This window comes from Electrona antarctica, assembly GCF_951216825.1.
Source record: "Electrona antarctica genome assembly, chromosome: 6".
Taxonomy (NCBI): domain Eukaryota; kingdom Metazoa; phylum Chordata; class Actinopteri; order Myctophiformes; family Myctophidae; genus Electrona; species Electrona antarctica.
The window spans coordinates 23,260,570-23,270,959 of NC_136811.1; the positions used below are offsets into that span (position 1 = coordinate 23,260,570).

General features: G+C 43.8%; 2 protein-coding genes across 3 annotated transcripts; one reads left to right on the forward strand and one right to left on the reverse strand.

The window, feature by feature from the left end:
- Positions 1 to 339: 339 nt before the first annotated feature.
- On the reverse strand, positions 340 to 1,978 carry LOC306925558 (malate dehydrogenase, mitochondrial-like). The gene has a single exon (XM_079504461.1). The coding sequence runs from the start codon at positions 1,836 to 1,838 to the stop codon at positions 813 to 815; it is 1,026 nt and encodes a 341-aa protein (XP_079360587.1). The 5' UTR covers positions 1,839 to 1,978; the 3' UTR covers positions 340 to 812.
- Positions 1,979 to 4,139: 2,161 nt separating this feature from the next.
- rnf146 (ring finger protein 146) lies at positions 4,140 to 8,698 on the forward strand. Of its 2 annotated transcripts, none has more exons than XM_079502917.1 (3): positions 4,140 to 4,280; positions 5,153 to 5,208; positions 5,814 to 8,698. In XM_079502917.1, exon 3 carries the CDS (start codon positions 5,827 to 5,829, stop codon positions 6,952 to 6,954), a length of 1,128 nt encoding a protein of 375 aa, XP_079359043.1. In that variant the 5' UTR covers positions 4,140 to 4,280; positions 5,153 to 5,208; positions 5,814 to 5,826; the 3' UTR covers positions 6,955 to 8,698. The 2 variants fall into 2 exon arrangements, with proteins under 2 accessions (XP_079359043.1, XP_079359044.1); XM_079502918.1 differs by having other exon boundaries at positions 4,140 to 4,275.
- Positions 8,699 to 10,390: the final 1,692 nt, after the last annotated feature.

The window sequence follows — 10,390 nt, forward strand, 5'->3', positions numbered from 1 at the left end:
ATTCCAACACAAACACACCTTATACTACTTAAAGAGTTACTCATTAGGTAATCAACTGATTACCTAATGACTAAATCTAAATCTTATGTAACGAAGAAAATTATAAAACTGTTGTGGTCCTCGCTAATCCTCAGGCAAACACAACCCTAGTAATACTTTGAAGAAATCAGGGTTGAACTATTGGATGAATATATTAAAGCAATTATCGTTTTACGATTTTTCCATGGCTGTATATGGGATAACGGCAACAAGCAAAAACAAAGCTGAAATACAGTAGGTACAGTATGTCCTCGTTTATCCTAAAAGTGTTTGAAATTATAGAAAGGACACATTAACATAGTCTGTTCAGTTGGTTTTATTCTTTAAAGGTCAGATGTTGATCAGACTGACATTGACTTTGATTCAATTAGAAACATCCCACTCATCAGCAACAAACAGGTAGTTGAGACAGTTTTTTCTCCATTCTTTAAGCAGCAGTGAGGGGGGGGGCATTCTGCACAAAATATAGCTTCTCCTGCAATAAAAATAGACATGCAACCATCCATCACTTGGGCTTGTAATTTAGACAAGACAACCAGGAAGTTCACAGTAGCAGTATGGAAATATATGCCCTTTAAAACTACACGGGTACAGTAACATCAAGGTCAGAACTAGGGTATTTAAACCAAGGTTAACCCCCACAGCTACGAAAAAAACTATAGAGGAAACTGAGAGTCTGAGGTGCCCTAGGATGCCATTGACATTCTAAGACAGTCTTAGATAACGGAATAAAGAATGCTGTGAACTATTAGGTGGTACATAACATGGCCCATCTATTTGGCCACAAAATTGGCCGCAAACTCCTCGCCCTTCTTGATGGAGCCCTTAAGCTCGCCAATAGCGTCAGCCACCAGCTTCTCCTCAAAGGCGGTCAGCTTCCCTAGGCCGAGGTTCTTTTCGATGCCGTTCTTCCCAAGGAGGAGAGGTGTTGAGAAGTACTTGCACTCCGTCTCCTCCGACCTGACGTACGCACACTCCACCACACCCTCTTTCCCATTTATTGCGTCCAGGACGGAGAAGGTGAAGCGGGCACCTGCATAGGCCATGGAGAGGGTTGCAGAGCCAGCTCCAGCCTTGGCCTTCACCACCTCAGTGCCTGCCTCCTGGATCCTTCCAGTCAGGGCCGCCAGCTGATCAGCAGGGAACTCTACTACGGGTGTGCATTGTGAGATTAGGGGAATGATGGTCTTTCCTGCATGCCCACCAATAACTGGCACATTGACTCGTGCTGGGTCGAGGCCCTTGAGGTCTGCCACAAAGGCATTTGCCCTCACAATGTCGAGGGTCGTCACGCCGAACACTTTGTTGGGGTTGTAGACGCCATGCTTCTTCATCATCTCAGATGTGATGGGGACGGTGGAGTTGACGGGGTTAGCGATGATGCAGATAATTGCTTCGGGGCAGTGGCGGGCACAAGCGTCGGCCAGGGTGGCCACGATGGTCGCGTTGGTGTTGAATAGGTCATCACGGGTCATGCCCGGTTTCCTCGGGACCCCGGCGGGGATTACCACCACCTCGCAGCCTTGAAGGGCAGCGCCGAGCTGGTCGGGCCCAATGTGGCCCGTGACTTGGGCCCGGGTCTCGATGTGGCTGAGGTCGGCTGCCACGCCGGGCGTGTGGAAGATGTCGAACAGCGAGAGGTGGCTCACCAGCGGGCTGTTCTTCAGCAGCAGGGACAGGGGTTGGCCGATGCCCCCTGCCGCGCCGAGCACCGCGACTTTAGCGTGGTTCTGGGAAGACGTTGACAGGCTTCGGGCGACGGTCGCGCACATGGCGGGTCTCACGGCTCGGGAGAACATTCTTGATGCTTTGGTTTGCAGTGCTTTAGTGTTAAATGGTTGAATTCAACGTCCCCGTCGTTGTATGACACTAGTGTCCTCTAACCGAAGTGTACCGGAAGACCAGGCGGCTAGCTTAGCAGCTGGGGTAAATGGCAAAGGTATAAGAAGGCGTCGTCAGCCTGCGTCATAACGTTCAGTGTTGCCAGATTGTGTGAGAGAATTAAGCAACCAGGTCTATGGAAAAGAAGCGACATGCATAATGCATCTGCTATTTTCAAAGTGAAAAATGTAGAATATTTTCGAAACATTTTAACAACACACAAAATACTTTCAGATGAGGGGTTCTTGGATAATATTGATTGATTGAAATTTGTATTTCACAGTATGTAGAATGGGTAGCTACATTTCAAATTAAGTAAAAGTAAGTAGCCTAAGCCTTGCCGTCCCGAGCCATGAGACCCATAGAGCAGGAGCCTATCTCCTGTTTCTGTAGCATGAGGCAGCTTGATGTACAAAGTAGGCCTACACCCCCTGGACATGGCACTAGTACCCCCAATCCAACCTTTGATGCTGAGTGCCAAGCAGGGAGGCACTGGGTCCCATTTGTAAAGTCTTTGGTATGACCCGGCCAGGGATCGAACCTCGACCTCCCAGTCCCAGGGCGGACACTCTAACCAGAAGGCCACTGAGCTGGTCAACAATTTCAAATGAAAGCACGGGTTAATACAAAAAAAAACTGTTACTCTGGACACATTGATACATGATTATATAAAAGGTATTATCATATTAATTTATCATTGTTAAGTTCACGTATATCCACGGGCATAATAGCATGATGATGCCATTACAAAACATGGGCTACATGGAAGAAATGTGAAATGAAATTAACTGCTAGAAGGTCCTAAATTAACTAATTAAGCAGTCACCGTCTCTGTCTCATGTTATTCTTTCTTAATTTTATATATATAGAGATCGACTACTATACAATCAAATAACCCTACAAGATAATTCCAGATTTCAGAGAGGGAGGGAAATACTAAATTAACTACAATAACACATTTCACGGGGGCGAGTTGGTAAAGGGGCGAGTCGTCTGGTATTCTTCTGGAGGGGAGAAAACAGGTGGTGGAGGTGAACGGAACACTGTCCCCCCCTCCCAGTGAGCTGTGGCGTTCCACAAGGAAGCAAACTAGGACCTTTACTGTTCCTAATATATGTAAACGACATGACATCAGCTTGTGACTGCAACTTGTTCCTGTTCACAGATGACTCGGCATTGCTGGTCTCAGACAGGAACAAACTGCAGGTTGAAAAGTCCCTCAGCTCTGAACTCGGTAGAATCTGAACCTGGCTCCCTAGTCCCTGATAACAAACTATCTTTACACCTGGGAAAAACTGAAATCATTCTCTTTGGATCAAATAGTAACCTTAGCAAGGCAGATAGCTTCATGGTTAGAGTGGCAATATTATCACACGAAAAGATGAAATTACCTATAGGTTCCATCCTGGAAGCAAATGGCAAAATGGCCACTAATGTAATCAAAAAAGTAAACCAAAGAACAACATTCCTATACAGGATCTCCTCACTGGTCAACAATAACACCATGAAGACCTTAACAGGAGCCCTTGTACAAGGTTTCTTCGACTATGCTCAAAGACTCCAGAGTCCAGACTTCCCAAAACAAACTGCCAGACTTCCCAAAACAAACTGGTCAGGCTACTACTTGGCCTCACTCCCTCTCCCTCTCAAAGGGCACCTACAGACGGCTGCAATTCGAAACTGCCCCCCCCCCCCCCCCCCCCATGCATGAAGGAAGCATGAGTTCAAGTCCGTTGCTCTCCCCAGGTTGGTGGAGGGTGTGTAGAGCCCAGGATCACATTAGATAATTGACACATGGGGTGAAAAATGGGTTACAAAGATTGTGGGATAAAATGTAGGGGGAAAAAAGAACCACTGGTTTAAACAACATTAGGAAACAACTACACTTTATAAACAACCCTCGACCCCCAATCAATCAATCAATCAATCAATCAATCAATCAATCAATCAAAAAAAGAAAAACAAGCCCAGAGGCACTTATAATAAGCAGACCTGGCAACACTGTTAACGTTACGCGCGTCATTACGTATACATGCGTGGGTACGCCCCCGCCCCCCAGACGGACTCTGTCTCTTTTGGCCCGAAAATAGCCGATCTACAAGCTCACGGCGAGTCGCTTACGAGACGCTCCGTGAGCTTGCAGATCGGCTATTTTCGTAGCGCGGCGCCGTCGTACGGCGAGCCATATAAATCGGGGCTGTTCGTCTCGGATTCTTTTTTCGGAGGAAAACAAAAGCCCCAGTTAGCATTTTGATAACAGTCTCCCCTCTAAATCAAACGCTGGAAACAGCAGTGGCACGAGCTGATACTGTATACAACAGAAAGAAGACGACAGCATCCAGTGTGACACGGCAGGTAATGTGAGTATATCCCCCTGCATTGTTTAAGATGATCATGTGTTCGATATGTAACACAGGCTAGCTATTTGTATCCCAGCTGTGCTAACCCTGGGCTAACCAGATAGCACTGTCAGTTGAACGCCGTCTATTTGCTGGAATGGCAGGAGTTTTTTTCAATGCGAACGTCACTAGCTAATCATAACAACAGGTCTTCATTGTTTTTTTGTATCAGTCATTATAAATCTGGCCATTCAATCGTTACGGTCTTTGGGGTGTTTTTTGTAACAACGAACGTACGTCACGTATATTTATTTATTTTTTCCCAAACTAGCGCTTGCTAACTAACTTAACAGTGCACTTTATCTGGTGTTGTGTCCACAATAAAGACAAAGGATTCGCTGCCTGGCTGCTTGTACTGGTTTACAAATGACAAAAAATGACTGGTTACTATTAAGACAAAAACTGGTTTAACAGTTCCCTGTAGACAGTAACCAACAGATCAGTCGTTTCCCCGGTAATCCAACACAACAATTGATTGATTGAAAAATGTATTAACAGTTTGCAGAATTACAGTACATTTCAAGCACAAACTCAATACAAAGGCTGTTAACTGTGAGTGGACGACCCAATTAAGCATTACACTTGTTTACAACAGCGTCCACCATGTTCAATTCATCAAACAATGTAATTGTTTATCAGACAGCCAGTTAACGTGTGACCTGTAGGGTATTTTATCAAACCTGGCAACTCTCTAGTGATTATGATATACAATATTCACAGTGAAGAGGCCCAAAACGGCAGACATACATTTCAAGTTCCATAATGTAATCTGTCACTGTCTTTGTTGGAATAACGTAACTTGATCGTGTTGTTGACACTGTCTTTTTTTTCAGTGGCTGGTTTGAAGAACAGCACTCCTAATGATACATCGACATTAACAGTTCTTGCAGTAAGTATCTAATAGTTTTTATTGTCCCACTATTGTTAGAAAATAAACGTGATCTAGTGTAGAATGACCAATAGCGATTTTTCTTTAAATACTTTTATTAGTCAGAAATGTAAACAGCATGTGGTACAGTCAGACATGAAGGCTAAAAACCAAGGATAAAGGTGGTTGCACACCAGCCGCGTTTTTCGGAAAACCGAATTCGCATCCGATTCGCGCCCGGTGTGTGGAGACCTTAACGCTTGGCTTTTAGCTTGTTTCCATTGTGGTGGTCCTATGTATTCCATTAATTAATGAACATGGCATAAAAAACACAATAATACATAATACAGTTATAAATAATTTCTTAACTACTGGGCTAGCAAACACGAATAGTTGCTCTAAATACTTCGGTGTATTTCAACATTAAATGGTATCCCTTCTTCGTGGTCCATATATCACACTGTAATCGGTTTATCTAACCTAATAATATTATTACAATGTCCTCCGCCCTCTCCTCTTCCTCTCTGCCATCAGAGATGTCCATTTAGGCATGATGTGACATCATTCACAACAGAAACCATGTACCTGCCAATTCTAACGCTTTCTCAATGTTTCCTATTCCACAGTACTTTTCCAAGGATGGCTAGCTGTAGCGAGGTAGACCACTCTGTTAGCTCGCTCCCATCCAGCAAGAAGGGTAGCGATGGTGGTGGGGGAAGTGGTAACAGTGCAGAGTCATCGTGTTCTGGCTCCAGTGGCTCTTCTCCGGCACTGGCTGTACCAGAGTGTGCCATCTGTCTTCAGAGCTGCGTCCACCCGGTGCAGCTGCCCTGCCGCCATGTCTTCTGCTTTCTGTGTGTTAAGGGAGCGTCCTGGCAGAGCAAGCGATGTGCCCTCTGCAGACAGGAAGTGCCAGAGGATTTCCTGGAGAGACCGACGCTGCTCTCCCCGGAGGATCTGAAGGCATCGGCTGGACGACCGTCGGCGGGGGATCACGCCTGGTACTATGAAGGGCGTAATGGTTGGTGGCAGTATGACGAGCGGACCAGCAGGGAGCTGGAGGACGCTTTCTCCAAGGGCAAGAAGACAGCTGAGATGCTCATTGCTGGCTTCTTGTACGTGGCTGACTTGGAGAACATGGTGCAATATCGGCGCAACGAGCACGGTCGTAGGCGCAAGATGAAGAGAGACATTGTGGACATCCCCAAGAAGGGTGTGGCGGGACTGCGTCTGGACACTGAGGCTGTGGCTGTTGGGGCAACGGGTCGAGAAAACTCTGCAGATGGTGCCGATACCATAGCAGGGGCACAGCAGCAGGTCACTATCCCCCCGGCTCCCAGACCCCCCACCTCTCTTGGGGGCCAACCTGGCAGCAGCAGCCCCTCTCTGGTGGACACTCTCTCCCAGTTGCAAATCAGTCCCAGGCCTATACCTGCCCAGGAAAGGTCTGATGTTGGGGAAGGAGAGGAGGTGGAAGAGGAGGAAGCCTCTCCCTCTAGGTCCTCTGACCCTCATACCTCTGTGGAAGAGTCTGGCTCTGGTGATTGGAGTGATGATGAAGAGGACGACGATGAAGAAGATGAGGAAGAGGGTGGAGACGACGAGAGTGTGGAGCCCTATGAGATGAGGCCAAGGAGGCAAAGACTGAATCCAGCAGACAGAATCCCTCCTGGGGCAGAGTCTTCTGACGCTTCCCCTTCCTCATCTTCCAGTAGCACTGGAAGGTCCAGAATGCCTGATGGCCAATGTACAGTGACTGAAGTGTGAAGTCATCAACCTCATTAAATGGCTATGTTCCATTAATTTATTCCTTCTCATATGCCCTTGTTCACTTCACTGTCACAGATCTGATGTTGTTGGAGAACTGGAGAAAAATAAGCTTTTATAATTTGTGCTTATTTTTGCAGCGTGTTCATACCCATTTCAGACAGAGGGCATCCATGTTCTTGTGAGCTTGTAGATTGGCTATTAAGGGGTCATCGGAGCAGGGAATGGGAGAATGGTGTCTTGGTGTGCCCATGTAACTTAGGTAATGACTTGTGTGACGACTGGGGTCGTGTATTATTATTATTATTATTATTCCCCCTAGATGAAATGGTTCATAACACTTGTGTAATGTAAATGACATGGGATGACGACTCCTTTGTACACTTGCCATTTGCTAAAATGGTCGCCTGGTCTTCCTGAACACAGGATTATAACATCGACATTTGAATTTACAATTTAAAATTAAAGTATATACCGTAAGTATAAACCTACAAGAACGGTGTCATGAGCAGTGAGACACACGATGTGTGTCGCCCAGAGCCTGTCTACACTGCAGAACCACGCAAAATTAACGGGGGACATTGAATTCGCGTTGAAGATGAAGTACATTTCATTCATGCCCATTGTGACGATGGGAATCACGATTCCCAGGGACTGTTTTGTAGTTCCAGTCCAAATCTGTGACATCATGTAGTGAAACAAGGCACAAAAGAGGGAGTTATTGTAATGGGGCGCAGCCACTGACAATATGAATATTTACAGCTTAGACACACACAGGCTTTCCCAAGCTTGGCTCATCTGACTACTGTTGAAGACCCTTAAATCCCCTAATGTAGTTCCTTGCTTCAGATGTATCTAATGATGAAAATGTACTTTCAAATACTGTTAACTGTTAAAAATTGTCAATTTTGGCACAGTGGCAGTTGTTTCCTGTTATCTGAAATCAAAGCAGGTCTTAAATTAATCATTTGCTGATGCAGGCCTGTAACCCCATGAGCTACAGTATGTAAATATTGCAAGCTCACACTCAATATTTCACAATACAGACCTTTAAGAGAAAGCGGCAAAACCATCTGGCTGCTATGATTTGGTTCTTTTACATCAATATTAACCTGCAGCATTTTCAAGTGTCTTCTATAGAATCTATTAAGAAACATACTTAATAAGCAAATAATTGCTCATTAATGATTAATTTTAATCTCTGTTCTGACATAACTGAAAGATAATTGGTCACTTTTACATAAATCATCGTGGTGTTAATCTTCTGAGTCAGTTTCGGTTTCCAGTATTCTTTCTAGCCATGACTAATGTATTCTAATTGGTGTGTTGCTGAAGAAAAACATGGTCTTTGAGTGTTCATTATTACCCATGTTGAAAGGCTAGTATGTTTAATAATGTGCATGTGTTTGAAGACTGTTTGTTTTTAACACTATTGGGTGGGGAGGATGTTTCATTGATTTGGGGGTTTAGTTTGAATTAATGTGCAGTTTGTTTTTGCCTTTCCTCTGGTTGTAACTCTTCTCTTGTTTCATCTAATTTCTAAGGCGGTAAGAGAACAAGAGCAAGCCATCACTATTGGCCATCTCCAGAAATGTTAAGTTTTAATTATATTTCTTTGTGGGGAGGGGGTTATCCCCCACACTTTGTTTTGTTTTATTTCTTAAATGCATAATTACCATTTCCTCCGGTGTCTCAGTTTTACACTTCTCATTCTGAAAAATAAAGTAAACGTAACTTTCTGTAAGCCTTTGCTTGATTTCACAGTTTGTAATTTAAGAATAAATTTCATCAACCTTAAAGGATGGGACTTTGTGTTTTCCAGTTTAATCCAAAAGTTCCCCAAGACATTGTTGGAAGTGTCACACCCAGAATGGCAATATGGCATTGGCATGTCATGGTGGAAAACGACACAAATGTATCACTTTATCTTGAAATGATTAGTGGTTTACCGTTTTGAAGCACATTTTGTGACTTGTCCCTCATACATGGTAACATCATGACCGAGTAGAATACAAACTAGTCTTTGCCAAGATTTCTAATTGGATTCGTAGAAGTAAAGTGTGAATATTTTATCAGATACATGGTTCCACACTTTTTTTTCTAAATCTTTCAGACACCTTTTCCCAGAGTAAAACTGTCTCATTTTTAATACATCTAAAATTCCTTCCAGCATGGAAAAGCAACAAACATTTGAACTGCATTTCCACTCGATGCAATTATTGGCGGCTGTGGCTCAGGAGGTAGAGCAGGTCGTCCAATGATCCCTGGCCTGGGTAGGCGGTTCGAATCCCGGCTCCTCCTGTCCACATGTCGAAGTGTCCTTGGGCAAGACACTGAACCCTACATTGCCTCCAATGAGTTGGTTGGTGTGTGGGAAGTGAGGACGCTGGTGTCGACTGTTCGCCGCTTCACCTCCCAATGTATGAATGAATGAACCATTGTAAAGTGCTTTGAGCACTTGGAAAAGCGCTATAACAAACATCTCAAGATGGAATTTATAGAACTGAAAACAATAGTCTACTTAATAGTCTAACTAGCAAGAAATAGCCTAATGTCAACTGATGTATGATTCATGGCCTTAACATAAGACAGTTTAGAGTAAAACATGTCTATTCACCTCACCTGTGCTGTGGATGTTTGGTATTATTCTGTCCACAGTGGCACCACAGGCCTGGTCAGGAAATTAATGACCTTTGTAAGAGGAACAAGAGACAAGCCCTGTCATGCTCTAGGGACTTGTCTGCTGACGCATCATTTGTTCAGTAATATATTTGTATAGAAAGCCGAAAGCAGCTCTGATATGTGCAAGTGAAAAAATATCAGTTTACATTTTAGTTACAAATGAGTACTAAATGTTTCATGATTTTACGAGATTAACTTTTGACTCATGTAAACACAAAAAAGGAGGTTGAATGAAGTTCATATTCATCATCGGCATCCAGTGTTGGAAAGGTTACTCAAAAACTAACATATTACCTATTACTTACATTACTTAAACAAAAAGTAATATTGCTTTACATATTACTCCATGCCAAAAGTAACTAGTAGTTACTTTTTATTACTTTACCCAGTAATTGCATCTTTTGTCCCCAAAAGTCTCACACTACCCAGTTTGTTCCGGTCGGTATAAGGCCCGCCCTTCTGCATCCGATAATTCACGTACAGTGTGCATCGTTTCCGTATCCACTTTACAGTCTAGATCCAGACGGATCAGCAGCCTGCAAAGCAACTCGATTCCAACCCAGTCTACCATTATAAATACACTAAACACTCATGTCCACAGTACCACCAAGGCTCATGAAAATAGTAATGAGTTTATACTTGAGAAACTTGTAACTCAAAATATGGAAGTAATTAGTTATATTACTGGAAAAGGGTAATATGAATTTAAGTAATAAGTTACTTTAGTTATTTTCCTACACTGTCGATATCTACT

What these genes read in the sequence shown, in the direction of transcription:
- LOC306925558 (XM_079504461.1), bottom strand. Translation starts at nt 1,838, where the DNA reads ATGTTCTCCCGAGCCGTGAGACCCGCCATGTGCGCGACCGTCGCCCGA.
- rnf146 (XM_079502917.1), top strand. Translation starts at nt 5,827, where the DNA reads ATGGCTAGCTGTAGCGAGGTAGACCACTCTGTTAGCTCGCTCCCATCC.